The 16,736-nt window shown below is 33.6% G+C and overlaps 1 protein-coding gene across 2 annotated transcripts; it reads right to left on the bottom strand.

Annotated features, from left to right (window-relative positions):
- Window positions 1-1,976: 1,976 nt before the first annotated feature.
- On the bottom strand, window positions 1,977-4,680 carry LOC141044802 (uncharacterized). Of its 2 annotated transcripts, XR_012216529.2 has the most exons (3): window positions 4,389-4,680; window positions 2,677-4,046; window positions 1,977-2,410 (listed from the first exon to the last, which is right to left on the bottom strand). XR_012216529.2 is itself a non-coding variant. In XM_073530482.2 (2 exons), exons 1-2 carry the CDS (start codon window positions 4,678-4,680, stop codon window positions 3,058-3,060), a joined length of 1,281 nt encoding a protein of 426 aa, XP_073386583.1. In that variant the 3' UTR covers window positions 1,977-3,057. The 2 variants fall into 2 exon arrangements, 1 of the variants encoding a protein (XP_073386583.1); XM_073530482.2 differs by having other exon boundaries at window positions 1,977-4,046.
- Window positions 4,681-16,736: the final 12,056 nt, after the last annotated feature.

Raw genomic sequence — 16,736 nt, 5'->3', positions numbered from 1 at the left:
AGAAACTGGAATGGCTATTGCCAAAAGACAAGAAAACTAGAGATCCTTGAAACTAGACTAGAAGCAAGAAAGGAGTTGACAAGAGTGAAGAAGCCTTCACTCTTGTCTCTATATATACTCTCTAACTAAGGGCTATGTGGCGACGTTCTATAGGACCTCCAATATGTGTTGACTTTGTAGGGCACATGCCTTGACTTATAAGGCAAGTTTTTCTACGTGTGGGCCACATAGTTAGCTTGATCTTCAAGCTAACAATATGTGTGGCACATGGCCAACTTGTTGACCACGTTTCTAATCCAAAAAGTCAATTAAAGACACCTATGAAGTGAAAGTAGCATCTAGGAAGTTTCTAGGAAGCTTCCATATTAAATATTATAGAATTAACTTACTTTTATCTACTTTTACTTACTTCCACCTATTTCTATATGTAATTATTAGCTTACATGATTATGGCCGTGACACATACATCATTCCAAATCTCGAATAAGAATTCCAATCTTATTTGTAAAAAAAATAAAATAAAAAGATGGATCATTGTAGATATGTGTTGATTATCTAGGATTAAATAAGATCACCACCAAAAATAGATATCTTCTATCTTTGATATCTCAACGTCTTGATTAATTAAATCAAGCTAAGATCTACACAAAAATAAATCTATGAAGAGTATATAATCTGATACATATTAATGAAGAAGATCAATAAAAGACTATGTTTTAAACCAAGTATGAACATTTTGAATACAATTTCATACCTTTTTTACTTACAAATGTTTCAACAACTTTTCAACATTTAATGAATGATGAATTTTAAAAGTTTTTAAATAATTTTTTTATTTATTATCTAAATGACATCTTAATCTATTCTAAGAAGATAAAAAAATATAAACTTCATATTTTTTGTGTGGTACAAAAATTAAGAGATACAAGGCACTATATCAAAATAAAAAATACATATTTTATACTACTCAAGTTAACTTTTTAAGATATATCATTTTTAATAATAGATTTATAATAGATCCTAAAAAAGTTTAAACCTTTATAAATTAGAAGATTCTAAAAAAAATAAAAAATAAAAAACACTTTTTAGAATTTGTCAATTATTATCAAATCTTCATCAAGAATTTTTTTCAAATTATAACTCCACTTACATGTTTGATTTGTAATGGCAAACTTCAATAGAATAAAGAAGCAAAAACAATATTTGAAGCTTTGAAGATAACCTTTGTTTCTTTATTGATTTAATATCACATCCATTTTTTTAAGATAATTTTTATGGAAACAAATGCATCAGACTTTGCTTTGGCTTTTATATTGTTACAAATAGCAACAAATGATAAGCTTCACCTAATAGTTTTTTTTTTAAGAAAATTTTTCAGCAACCAAGATCATCTATGAGTTCTATGACAAAGAATCTCTTGTAATTATGGATTTATTTTAAGAATGACATCATTATCTAGAAGGTACTTCTAATCTAATCACTATATGTATATGTATATGAAACATAAGAACCTTGAGTATTTTATGTTAATATGTATTTTAAATCATTGTCAAGCTTATTGAAGCATGTCTTTATCAAGATTTAAATTCAATATCACTTATTAGCTAAGAAAAAAACAAGATTTGTCAAATATTCTTTTTAAACAATCTTATCTTATAGCAAAAGAAAGAAATGTAACTTTTGATCAACATCAAATAATTTTCTTAAAGCCAAAGCAATTTTATCTTTGAACAATGAAATCAATATTAATTATTAATTCAACTTTTCTTAAGCAAGTTTAATTAACTATATCCTTTAATCCTATTATTTATGATATTAAAAAAAATCTTCAAAATCTCATGATATTTCTAAGTTTGAATTTTAAAAAAATCTATTCTATTTCAAAAGATGCTTATATATTCCAAAAGATGAAATATGATTATATTTTTTTTAAGCTCATCATAATTTCTCAGCAATAGGATATTTTAGATATAAAAAGACTTTGGAATTAATATCCAAATATTTTTGGTGTCTACAAATGTAGCAGGTAGTAAAAGTTTTTATACAATCATATGATGTTTGTTCAAGATTATAAACTCCTCATTATTGACTTTACGGACTTCTTCAGCCATTACTTATTTCAAAACAATCATGGTCTTCTATTTCTAAGAATTTTATTATAGATCTTCTAGTCTCAAGGTCCTCTGATTCTATGTTTGTGATAGTAGATTGTTTCATCAAATTAGCATATTTTATATTATGTACAAAATCTATTACATGTGAAGAAATAGCTTAATTTTTTCTTGACAACATCTATTGCTATCATGGATTGTCTAAGGATATTATATCAAATAAGAGGACCTAATTTGAAAAATTCTTTTTAAAATTCTAAAGGTGGATATAAAACTACCTTCAAATTTCTATCTTCAAACTGATGGACAAACAAAGTATGCAAATCAAGTTTTAGAATGATATTTGAGGTGTACCATCAACTAGCAACTAGATGATTATATAATATTTTTTGCCATTGGTAGATTTTGCTTATAATAATATAATATCTTGTAGTAACATAATTATGTGGTATAAAATAAAAATATAGATGTTATTATAAAAGAGCCTATTAAAAAGATATAGTAAAAAAATAATAATAAATTATAAATATGTAGTAATAAATGGGAATGGCTATTGCCACAATACCTCTTATTTGGCGCACAAATTTTACAGTAGCCCTTTTCAGTTCGACATTTGAAGGGGTGCAGCATTGGTAGGTGCAGCATTGGTAGGGAAGTAGAGCATGCTAGCGTTGTTATTGCACAAGAATGCAAACGGTGTGTTGTACGCATCCCCTGCCATTATTGCCATTTCCGGACAAATGAAAAATTTGCTTATAGGAGTTAGACTTCGGCTGCATACCAATGCGTAGGCTACTTTGTTCAACTGATCTTTTCCGATGCTGGCAACATATTGCTCATAATTTGCTTTCAGGTGATCAGAAAGCCTTTTCCTGACTTGACGCCAAAATTTATCATTTCCCAGTGCAAAATGTGCAACAGCACGGAATCCATAATTGCCATCGCCTTATATATCGGTCTTACTCTCGTAAATGTCACGGATTCTTTGCTCCAGTCCGGCAATCTTTGGATCGTTGGCTTCCACAATGGTGACCTTGTTGGACGACTTCTTGCTGTTGTTACCAATTGGAATAGCTTTAATATTTTCCTCGCCCTCGGACCTTTTGGCTTTCTTCTCTGCTATCTCAAATGCACTTTGAAGGCGCTTGGTTCCAGAAGGACGTTTGGTTGAAACAACAACTGCAGGCTCTGCGACGTTGGCAAATCCCTTCTTGGAATGTGCAGTTGCATCCAACTGTCCGAGGATTTGCTTCCTAACAACATCTGACGAGATCATCTTGAAACGAGCTTGTATGAGGCAGAGCACGCTCTCCAATTCAGTATGTGAGTCTTTCACATCGCTTGGTACCAATGTCAGAGTCTTCCAAAATTGATGAATTGAATCCAACGGTATTGGTGTTTTGTTGACAACAGGGTAGACCAATTCATGGTAGCTAGGAAGGCCATGCGTTTTTCGTAGCCGATGATGACAGACAAAATCTGTACCTAAGAACTTTTGCATATCCGCACTCATTGTCGCAACGTTTTCCATCATTAAATCCATTGCTCCAATTGCAACGTTTCCTAGAAGATCCGACAATAAAAACTTCCCACCATGACGGTGTGTCGATGAGATTTGGTTGCAACAGAGCTCAATCTGAATCTCGTGTAGCTGTCTGTTAATGACAAGTTCAACACGTTCAAATACAGTAACAATGTTGCCAGTCGATGAGCAAAGTTGAACTTTAAGGGAAGCATGGGATCCTTCTATCCTTGACGTTGTGTTGATCCTTAAGTGCATCACCTCGTCGACCACGTATGCGGCAAACATCTCAACATACTGTAACCAAGCGGATTCTAGATTTGCAAACGCAGCCTCATTCATCACCTTCAGGCGTCCCATTTTCTCCCAAAACTCCTCCTTTGTTTGTACCATAGTTATTGCAGCATCCCATTCTTGGATGAACAAAGTCCAAGTTTCCTCTGTTAGAAAGTGCTACTTTGCTTTCGCAACAAGGTTCTTGTTTATATGCCATCGACATAACAAGTTTTTTGCTTCTGGCATCACTGTTCGTATTGCTAACATGAGACCTAATTTGCGGTCTGTCACGAGGGTCGACACTGGTTTGGACATAATTGATTGAAGTCATTGCAACAACCATCCATAGGACGAGACACCTTCCGACGACACAAGGCATGTTGCTACCGTGAAATTCTTACCACAACTGGTCACTCCGATCACATGGATCAATGGCATTTGGTATGTAGCATCAATGACAAAGACAATGGAGAAGATACCTGCCATAACAATTGATTCCGGATGCGAGAAGAAGAGACGTTGCAGAGCTTCGTTTGTGTCAACAATATGCCTCTCATAGTATCCGTCGTGCTGCAGCTTCTCCAGTAGGTACGGAATTGGTTTCCTCCCAGCGAGCTCCTCTTCACGGATTTTTGCTCGTGCATTGTAGATGTTCTTTAGAATCGCAAATTTTTGTCCCTCTCCTTCTCTGTCGTATTCATGTTCTCCTTTTCCTTCAATGGCTTTGATTGCAGACAAGATCTCTTTTGGTGCTGAACTGGCCTTTGTCATGCATGCAACGGTCTCTCTGTCTTGGTTGGTAAGGCGACGTGCAAAAGGATGGGCTGCGATTTTCCAGCCTCTAGCTGGGGAATGATTATGTTGCACATTCCGTGTATCGGCAATCCAACAACCATTTTTTTGTGTCCCTACGATCAGGCAAGGACATGCAATCAACCGTGAACCGATTTTGGGACTTTTGTTGGGACTGCTTTTTGTCGGTGCATTCGGTTTCCTGTCGCGGCACTGATTGCCAAGGTTGCACTTATAGTAAACCTAGCCATTGTGGCCTTGTCGTTTGGCGCTATTTCCAATGGTCAACACATAACCTTGGTTTTGGGCAATCTTTCTATAATGACCCAGAAAAGCCTCCCGAGTCTCAAAGCTTGCAGGTTTGACACCTCTCATGATTGTCATGAGCTGCTCGGATGCCACTTTGTCGTCCTCATGCGCGTCCCTTTCCTCATGCTCGTCACCTTCGTTGTGCGGATCACCATGCGCATCACCTTCCGCAATTACAAATCCTTCCTCAATTTCATGCGCATTCCCTTCTTCTTGCGCACACTCCACTGCCTCGTCCTCGTCACCTTCCTCATGCTCACCTTCCTCAATCGTGATTCCATCCTCAACTTCATGCGCATTCCTTTCTACCTGTGCGCGGTCCACTGCCTCCTGCTGATTATTGCAATCCTGGATCATAGTCAAAATAGAGTAGCAAGAGTGTGTCGAGTAGTATGTCGAGTATTTTGTGCGTGCATGCTAGAAAGACATGACAGCCGACAGGGCTCGAAATGTGAATTGCAGTTAAGCGCACAAAAATTTCTGCTATCAGCACACATCTGCTCATCTGCTAAGTGCACAAATAATTAGACTACATGCACAAAATTTGTTTCATTCCAAATTTTAGGGATTCAGTGAGTTGACTAAAGGGGTTGTGGCAATAGCCATATACTAAAAAATTTGGTTTGAATGTTGTCTTTTGTAGAAGGAACTTCTATTTACTTTGTAGAGGCATAAATGAGCCAAATCAAAATAAATGAAATAAGAAATTAATGTAGTCATGTTTAAGAGAGAATTAATAATAGATTAAAGTAAAATTTATCTCAAATTATCAAAAATTGGTACCTAAAGAGGACTGGTTGTCAACTTAAATTGAAATCAAACCTTGAGGCACAAAATTGTACACCTATGGCGACTTTAGGGTTCTTTTACAAATTAGAGAGTGGAATTTGAGGGAAGTCTTTACAAAATTTTATTAAGCATAGATTTTGAGCAATTTGAGTTTTTAATGACTTTTTAAGAGCTTTGCAAAGTTAGTGAAATGAAACTAGACTATCTCAAAAATCTAAGTTCCTTCTAATCAACAACAATATAAATTCCATTACAAAGTAAGATAAAAAAAAGACTTGAACAAAACTGAACAAAATTAAACAACTCATGACACAAAAAACAAAATTGAGCAAAAAAAATAGAACAAAATAGAACTAAACAAGAAGATGCAAAACCAAACTTTACTAAGAGAAAGGGTTTAAAGCTATATGTGATCAAATGTCCAAATGGCCTTAGTTAGTCCTATTTATACTTTATCCAACCATCCAAAATCTTTTTAAAATGTTCTTAATGATAGATTCCAAGCAAATAACTGTCCTAAGTTCTTTTTAGAATGTTCTATGGTAGGCCCTATCTAAATAATCATCCTAAGCTCTTATTAGAATGTTCCATGGTAGATCCTACATAGTCTACTAATTTAGCCCCAATTTTAGAAACTTCTTTAAATTTCTCAAACATAGCTCTAATTATCTATTCTTATCCATCAATGATACAAATAACTTATCTATACCTTGTTATAGGTAATCTTGTTCTACTAATACGGAATATCCTCATTTCATTTCCAATGGTATCTTCAAATTATTTCTTAGCAATAGATGAGGTTTTGTGTAGGTTTCTACATTACATTGAAGATGAAATAACAATTCTAAATGACTTTGTATTGAAGTTGTCGACATCCATATTGTCGGTTATGATTTCATATTTTTCATATATAAATTATATAGTAAGGATCAATGGTTGGTCTAAATAATCATTCGCTTCTCTAATAGATAGTGTTGCTACACCTTTGTAGCATGTACAATCGCTAATTGCTCTCAATTATGTGTAAAGTAATTATGCTTTGCCCTTCTGAGCTTGTATGATTCATACACCATGGATTGAAGGCGTCTACCAAAGTCTTGTTGAAGGACCCCTCTAATAGCAAAGTCAAAAGCATCAATATCAAGTGTATAAGAAAGATTGGAATCATATGGTTGCAATATTGGAGCAATAATGAGTACTTCCTTCAACCTATCAAAGGTGCTTTGTTGCTTTAATTTTCATTCAAATATAGTAGCCTTTTCTAATAGGCTTATCAATGTGGCAACAATGTATGCCAATCATTGAACAAAACAGCAATAATATCCAACAAGGCCTCAAAATGAACAGACCTCTTGAAGCATCCTTAGAAGTTGGCCAATCTTCAACTACTTTCATCTTATTTTTTTCCAAACACATGCTTTTGAAGGACACCACATGCTCCAAAAAAATGACCTTTGAGTTCTAAAGTTCAGACTTTGATTACTTACAATAGTAGCAACTATCTTACATTGAATGCAGCACATTCTATAGATATTGTTCATGCTCTTCAAAGCTTTTACAATATATTAGGATATCATCAATGAAGACAATTATGTACTTGTCCTAAAGATCTCAAAACAATCTGTTCATGTGACTTATGAAAGAAGTTGAAGTATTAATAAGACTATAAAGTAAAATAAGCCATTTAAAACATCTGTAGCGCATACAAAATGCTATCTTTTTTATATCCTCTCTTGCAATAGGTGTCTACTAATAGCCATTCCAAAGATCTAATTTGCTAAAGATGGTCGCACCTCAAAATTGATCAAAAAGATTATTTATATGTATAAGTGGATATGCATTCTTAATAGTCTGCTTATTCAGGCCTTGATAGTTGATGCAAAGCCAAAGCCCACCATCCTTTTTAAGTGAAAAGAGTACAGCTACTTTCCATGGTGATGTGCTTTCTTGAATGAGGCCTTTCTTTAAGAATTTGTCCAATCTCTTCTATATTTCTTTAAGCTCATTTTATATAAGGCATAAATTAATCAACTTGCTTGTTTGGCTCCAGCAATAGTTCTATTTGAAAGAGGGCACCTCAATTAAGAGGCATGCTACTGGATAATTCAATTAGAAAAATATCCCAATATTCTTGTATGAGTTGATCTATTCATTCTACTCCTTTAACTATCTTTCTAAGTAGTAACGGAAGATTTGAAACCACAAAATATACATATATATATATATATATATATATATATATACATTGATTACTTATGTTATATTTCCTTCTTAATAAAGGTCATTCCTACAAATAAGTCTTTAGCCACATATTATTTTTTTTTTCATTTGATATAGAGATATGAAGAGTCACCTTGCATTTACCATCTTTGAAGGAGATTGTCTTTGCTAGCCAATTAACTTGCTTATTTTTCACCTTTAGCCATAACATATCAAGGATAACATCATATCTTAGCATTGTTACCTTCAATTTCTCTTTTAAGACATAGATGTTAGTCAATCTCAAGGTTTCTTCTTCACATGTCTCACTCAATACGTTCTCTTGGTCATCTACAAGGTATATATTCCATCTTTTAAGTATCTTGATTTCAATCCTAAGTCAATTAGTAATTTCACTCAAGATACAACTCTCTATGGAGCCACAATCTACAAGCACTTGACATGATTGTCTTCTTAATCATTTCATTAAATATAGCAATCAAACTTTTTTTATAATTGTTTGAAGCTATGCCATTTGTCTCTAAGAGACAATACCTATTTCCAATACTGGCTCTCAATGCCTTTATTGGAGAGCCATGTTTCCTTGCTCCATCTCGTTTTTGATTTGGTGAATCTTGACACTCTGAATCTCCCTTCATTTGTTGGCGCTTCAATTTTGACGTTTTTGACAACCTTCAATTTAACGGCCTAACTTTAAATAATAAAAATACAATCCTTTTTGTGCTAATATTTGTTGTCTTTGTAATATTAATAATCCTTACAAGGCATTAATCTCCATTGGCATTGGTTGTTGTGCCATAGTATTTGATAGTAACATAGGACTTTATACTATAGGTCATGCTGCACAATTTTTGAAATCTATAGCATTGATTCTCTCTGCAATCCTAATTTCTTCTTCTAATATTTGTGGATTCCTTAGTTCTACCTCTTGCTAGATCTGAAGTTTCAATCCTTGTAGAAATTGATCCATCACCTCTGCCTTTGAAATATTATTAATTTGGAGAGATAAAAATTTGAATTGGGAGACATTATCTTATACCAACTTGGATTATATAAGATTTGTCAATTAATTGCATGCCATCTTTTCTACATTAATGGACCAAAATTGATTCTTAAACTTGGTCTCAAATTCCTTCTAATGAAAAAATCCACCTTGAGCTTTATAGCTTTGAATTCAATGTTGTTATTAAATAGCTATCACATCTCTTAAATAGCTAGCTGCATACATAATTCTTTTGATAATATTTGCCTCAGATAGTTGGAGATATTGTCGCATGCTGAAGAGTCATTGGCATACATCTTCTTGCCTTGAATTCCTAGAATATGTATTAGACTTATTCAATTTTAGCCTAGTAGATGTCAACTTCTTTGTCCTAAAGGCTTCTATTTATTCTTGCAGAATAGTTTTTAGCTTAAAAGATGTTGTATTTGAGTCTCTATCTGAGATTGCTCTATCATATCTTTCATACTATAATTTCTTTGTTGGACTCTACTATTATAATGCTTTCTCTTCTTCTAGCTAACTTCTTAAGAATAGCTTATAGAAGCCTCAACACAATATCAAATGTGACTACAATAATTGATCTTGAATTTGATGGTATCTATCGACAAGCTACCAAAGAACAATCTATCACTCACTCTAATATCAATGAAATGGAACTAGACCATCTCAAAAATTTAAGACCCTTCTAATCAACAACATAAATTCTATTTTAAAGTAGGACAAAATAGACCAGAATAAAATAAAACAAAATAAAATAGATTAGGACATGAAATAAAAAATTGAGCAAAAAAAATAGAAAAAAAAAAAAAATGAACAAGAAGATACAAAATCAAACTTTATTAAGACAAAAGATCCAAAGTTATACCTAACCAGATGCCCAAATGGCCATGGCTAGTCTTATTTATACTTTATCCAACCATCTTCAACTTTCTAGAATTTTCCTAATACTGGATTCTATATAGATAACCGCCCTAAGCTCTTTCTAGAATGTTCCATAGTGGATCCTACATAATCCACTAATCTAATCCCAATTCTACAAACTTCTATAAATTTCTCAAACATAGCTCCAACCATCTATTTCTACACATCAATAATACAAATATCTTATGTATATCCTATTATAGTTATGATTGTTTTGGTGAATTTGGTTTTATAAAATAAATAAAATATATATATATATATATATATATATATATATATTTGGAAGAATTTTGTAAGTTTGGTAGTAGATCTATAAGTAAAAATTTGTGCATTTGTGGTTATATTTGTTTTTATTACATGCTTTAAGTTTAAACATGATTGAAAGGTTAAATTAAAGATTATTGAAGTTCAAGTGGGTTGAAATCTCAAAAATGGGGTTTTAAAGATTACTAAGAGTTTTTAAAAAATTTAGCAATTTATCAATTGGATTGAAATGAAATTTATATGTATAGATAATAGACTTGATTTTTAACATATATGTGAAATTTGAAAAGTATTTAAGAATAAAATTAAGAAATTTTGACTTGGAGAAATCAACATTAAGATTGAAGAAGGAGGTTAGCCAATACTCAAGAAGATTTTAGAATTTATGTTCTATTTGATAAATTTGATCTTCTTAAAAAAAAATGTATTTATTGTCAACTTAGTTTTTGAGATGTATACAAAATTTGAGCTAAAATCAATGATTTGATTGTTAGTTATAGAGTTTTCAATGTGCCATAGGATTTGTTAAGAATTTTTTTAAGATTTAGGATTAATTTAAGATCTAGGATTTAATTATGATTTTTTTAGGATTTATTAAGTTTTGTCTAAAAATTGAATTAAATTTGATTAGGATTTTTAAAGATTTGATTAGAATTTGTCTAAGATTTATCTAGGATTTGTCTAAGATTTGACTTAGATTTAATTATGATTTATTTAAGTTTTTTTTGTATTCTTTTTATAATTTATTTATAAATTAAATAAGACTTGATCAATATTTTATTATATTTATTAAGCTTTAATTGTAATTTATCTAAGATTCTATTATAATTATTAGGACTTGTTGTTGGAATTTTTTTTTATCTTCTACAAGCAAGTACCTAGCGCATTCTCAAGCAAGTCCTTATATAATATAACAATGATATATTCTTCTATCCAACAAATACCTTTATTTATTAATTATGATTATTATCTATAACATCATGCTTTTGATTTTTTAAAAGTTGATAATCTTTCAAAAAAAGATTTGGCAAATCATTTATTTGAGTTATATACAACAGTTATATACAACAATGAAAGTATATCTAAAAGAAGTTCAATAATGACAAAAAATCAACATAGATACCTATCATAAGGAATAATCTCAATTCCATCTTGGCAATAAGGTATAATTACTTTACTATAATATCAAGATTATTTGCTTTTGTAGCAAGTTGGATTATTGTAGACTTAGACCATTTTTTATATATAAATAACTTATAATATAACTTATCCAATTGCTTATCAATTATATCTACTAGAGTCTATTAAAATTCATCACGTATTTCATGTATCTTTTTTTAAGCCATATAAATAGTGAATATTTTTTAAAAAAAGAAAAATGCCATTGATTTTTATAAAAATAGATAATAATCAAGAATTTGAGGTAGATTAAGTCTTAGACTCAAGGTAGAACGAAAATTGGTTGAAATATCTTATTCATTAGGATAGATATGATATTAATAAATACTTATGAAAGCCAACAAAAAATCTTGCAATTACAATAGAGAAGGTTAAAATATTTTATCAACAACATCTATCAAAATCAAGCTGAAAAGTCGAAAAAAATTTTGCTTTAAAATAAAGAATTTTAAAATAAATAGTGAATATTTTTTTATTTTTGAAGAAGATAAGTACTATTGTCAAACTAAGTATTGTCCTTAAAGAAGTTGATAAGTTGTATAAGCTTATGGCATTCCATCATCAATAAAAATTACAAGAAAAGTTTTTGGAGATTCTTATAATGACAATAGCTTTGAAAAGCTATAGAGAAAGCTATCCAAAAGGTCATCTATGCGACGCAAAAAATTTGACAAATATTAATTCAATACAAAGGAATCTATTGCAATTTGAGCATGTTGAAGGTACAAGTATAAATGTTTATTATTTCAAAAATTGCAAAGGCATTGGACATAATATTTTCACTTACTTTTTATACAATATATATAATTCACATCTTTTCTTCTTTAAGAAAATTGCTAAAGTCCTTACTTTTAAGATTAAAATGTCACAAAAAGAATTTAACTATTATTTAGATATAATAGATCTAAGATTTTGTATCTTTACAGATTCAAAAAGAAATTTGAAGCTCTCTTTTAGAATCATCAAATTCATTGTAGATAAAAAAATATATATATTATTAATAATTTTTAATTAAATATAGATATTATTTAGAAATAAGTTATAGTCTTAGAATATTAAATATTAATTAAAGCTAAGGAATCAAAAATAAATCTTAGATATCAATTAAAAAATATTTATAAAATAGAAATAATGAAAAAGATCAACCTATGAATGATGATGAAGAATTTATTACAATCGCTAAGAAATATAAACCAAACAGAAAAGTATCTAAAATTTTGCATATATAAAAGAAGATGATAAATTTTGAAATAAAACACTTAACAATCAAATTATGTTTATGTATTTAAAAAAAATTGAATACAAAATATAATCAATTATAAAAAAAAAAAAAAAAAACATTCTTATAAGCTGTCACGAACATATACATTTATCTCAATAGTTACTTATATGATTAAGTAGAAGTAGGCAAATATAGAATAATTTTATAAAGTCTTCTAAAAAAGCTTCCTAGAAGCTTTATAGACGTGGTTTTGACTTTAGATGTGTTTATGTCATGGACCAAAAATACAAACAAGAAATCTAAACAAGAAGTTCAAGAAGAAATGACAAGAACTAGATTATCAGATGAGTACAAGAGCAATGCCAAGAGAATTGAGCTAGAGCTTCAAGAGATGCGTTGTCGAGACTGAAGAACTCTTCAGCCTCGACTCCTATATATACTACTGGCCTATGGTTCTAAGGAAGCGCATCAAGAAGCTTCCCAAGAACTATGAAGCTTCTTGAGCAACTACCCAAGAGCTAGGAAGCTTCTTAAGTAACTTCCTAGAATCTACTAGAATATTCTAAGAATCTTCTAGAGCCTTCTAAGAGAATCTTTAGGGAATCTTAAAAGAATCTTTAGGGAATCTTTGAAGAATATTCTAAAAGAATATTCAAGGAATCTTTTAGAAGTTTCTAGAGACTTCTTTCTAGAAGGTTCTAGAAACTTGTCTCTAGAAAGGTCTAAGGACTATGTCCCTATCATCACCTCCTCCTTTAGCTTCGAGGTCTCCAAGAAGCAATGTTATCGTCAGTCAATACCAACGCAAGAAAATGAAGATCTGTCGCATAACCTCTGCTATGAACTCCAATTGTTGTTCACGAGGCAAGTGATTCAATGGTCCTTGAAGCCAACGGTAGTGGCCCACGCCTTCAACTTCTGACCAAGCATGAACCTCCGTGTCTTCATTGTGAAATTGTCCTGCAAACACTCCTTCTGGCTGACCATTGTAGGCAGGCTCGACCTCAAATACAATCACCAGCGATCTGTTGCTCGGAATCCTTCGACGTCGTCGTGGTGCAAGCGGTTCTTCATCTCGCGGTCGTCTTTGTGAGCTAGTTGCTTGAGATGATATGGCAAGTGTAGTATCTTGGCTATCCATATTCAAAGGCTAAAACAATAAGAACAAACTTGGGCTACTAACAAAGTTCTACGCTATCTTGGAGAGAATGACTACATTAACTATGGATTTTGGTGGTGCTCTCTCCTCTTTTCTGTTTTCTGGATGAGTAAGCTTCAGTAAGAAGCTATCGTCGAACCGGCTTGGGTTTCTCAGGATATCGTCGATGAAACTCCTGTATCTTTTGCGGCGCATTTGCGAGATTTTTGGCCAGCTCCCATGTTCGTTCATTAATATCGTAACCGCTCCAATACACAAAGTATTCTAATTTACCCCGTCTTTGCCGTGAATCCAGGACCTTTTCCACCTCGTATTCTTCGTGGTTCTCTATTTCTATGCTAGGTGGTGGACATTGTACTCTTCCAGGAAAAGACGATTCTCGATAAGGCTCCAACAAAGAAACATGAAAGACAGGATGTACCTTCATAGTAGCTGGTAACTCCAGACGATACGCTACAGGATTGATCTGCTTCTGGATAACAAATGGTCCCAATCTCCAATAGTCCAATTTGTCACATGGCCGCTTGGTCTTAATATTTCGTCGAAGCAGCCAAACTTTATCTCCAATCGTGAATTTAGGTGCCTGATTCCGAAATTTGTCCGCGGACGCCTTGTAAGATTCTTGGGCAGTTTGCAATTGAAGCTTCAATGTAGTTTGAAGCTGCGAAAGCTCCTTCACCAATCCTTCAGCTGCCGGATTGTTAATCGTTGACGAACTCCATAAGTCAAGCTTCGGATAGTATCCATAATTGGAAAAGAATGGCGTTTGTTGAGTTGACGCATGAAGGGTGTTGTTATATGCGAACTCGGCTAGCGGTAGATATGCGGCCCAATCATCTTGTTGATAGTTGATGGTGCAACGTAAATATTGCTCTAAAACTTGATTCACCCGTTCTATTTGGCCGTCCGTTTGAGGATGAAATGGCGAAGAAAGCTTGATATCCACCTTCAATATCTCAAAAAGAGATTTCCAAAACTTTGACACAAACTGGGTTCCTCGATCCGATACGATATCATCTGGTAGACCATGATATCGATACACATTATCAAGAAAGAGTCTTGCTGTGTCTTCGCTTGACGATGTCTTCTTGCAAGGGACAAAATGTGCCATCTTTGTAAGCCGGTCTATGACAACAAAAATGCTGTCAAATGAATTCGATGGTGGTAGATCCGTAATAAAGTCCATGGAAACCGAAGACCATGGTCGGCGCGGAATAGGCAATGGCTGTAGAAGTCCATAAGGCCGATGTCGAGGGTTTTTGGATCTTGAACAAATGTCACAAGATACAACAAAATCTTTCACATCCTTCCACATTTGAGGCCACCAAAAATTGCGGGAAATAAGTTCCAAGGTCTTATTGAATCCAAAATGTCCCGCAGCTGGAAAGTCATGACGAGATTGAAGAACTCGGAGTCGTGTTGGCCCTTTTGGGATATACAACCGCTCTTCGAAATATACTAGATCTCCTTCCATCTTGAATTTATCATCACTAGCATGTTGCTTGATATCAAGGGCTAGAGAATCTTCAATGGTTGCGGCCCGTATCTGGTCGAGGAAGTCAGCATCAATTGGTACAATAGCTGCGTTGAGCCGAAATTTCTCTGGCTTCAACAATGTCGTGCATTGTTGATCAAATGCTGCATCTCCAGCCTTTGGCGCGAGATATGATCTCCTTGATAATGCATCGGACAACCCTTGTTGCTTCCCAGGCCGATAAGTAATAACAAAGTCAAACCTGGATAGCGACATACTCCACCGAGCTTGACGCCGATTCAAAACCCGAGCCGACATAAAATACTCCAAATTCTTGTGATCCGTATATACGGTCACTGGATGTGCAGTTCCTTCGAGAAAGTGGCGCCACTCTTGGAAAGAATCTACTATAGCAAGGAGTTCCTTATCATGGATCTCATAGTTGATCTCAGCAGCAGAGAATTTTCGAGAATAGAACGCAACTGGATGGAGCTTCTCATCTACGCCCATCTGTGAAAGTACAGCTCCCAAAGCAAAATCCGAAGCATCTGTCTCCAAATAAAAGGCCTTTGTAAAGTCCGGATGTACCAAGATTGGAGCTGTAGTAAATACCATCTTCAAATCTTGAAATGCTTTTTCTGCGATAGGTCCCCATTCGAGCTTGTCCTTGCACGTTAACCGAGTGAAGGGGGCAGCAACTTGAGAATAATTCTTGATGAAGATCCGATAGTAGTTAGCAAATCCAAGAAAATATTGTACGTCCCTAACCGTCTTCGGAACTTCCCAAGACATGATTGCTTCCACCTTCTTTGGATCTATCTTCAAGTCTTCCGTAGTCGCGATGAATCCCAAAAACTCCATCTCAGTTTGGTGAAATAAGCACTTCTCCAATTTGGCATAGAGTCCTCGCTCCCGTAGTTTTTTGAGTACCAGACGAACGTGCTTCTCATGTTCTTCCTCGTTCTTAGAAAATATCAAAATATCATCTAAATAGATGATAACAAAATCGTCTAGATGCTCTCGAAAGATGTCATTCATCATGTGTTGAAAGACCGCTGGAGCATTAGTAAGACCAAATGGCATGAGATTGTATTCAAAATGGCCATACCTTGTTCGGAAAGCTGTCTTCCATTCATCTCCTTCCTTGATTCGTATAAGGTTGTAAGCTCCCCTTAGGTCAATCTTTGTAAAGATCCTTGCACGTCCAAGTTGTTCTAGAAGACCAGAGATCAAAGGCAGTGGGTAGCGATTCTTTTTTGTCACCTTGTTGAGACCTCGATAGTCCACGCACATCCGTAGTGAGCCATCCTTCTTCTTCACAAATAAGATTGGTGCCCCAGTTGGCGACTTCGAATGACAGATGAAGTTCTTGGCTAGATTCTCGTCAATGTACTTCCGCAACTCGGTCAACTCCGTCTGCGACAAATTGTAGATTGGTCCAAAAGGTGGTTGTGCTCCTTCTTGCAATTCAATGGCACAGTCATAGGGTCGATGC

The sequence above is a fragment of the Physcomitrium patens genome, chromosome 23, assembly GCF_059467195.1.
Source record: "Physcomitrium patens ecotype Gransden chromosome 23, ASM5946719v1, whole genome shotgun sequence".
NCBI classification, from domain to species: domain Eukaryota; kingdom Viridiplantae; phylum Streptophyta; class Bryopsida; order Funariales; family Funariaceae; genus Physcomitrium; species Physcomitrium patens.
Note: the sequence above shows the minus strand (reverse complement) of the source record. Positions and strands in the feature narration are given on the sequence as shown.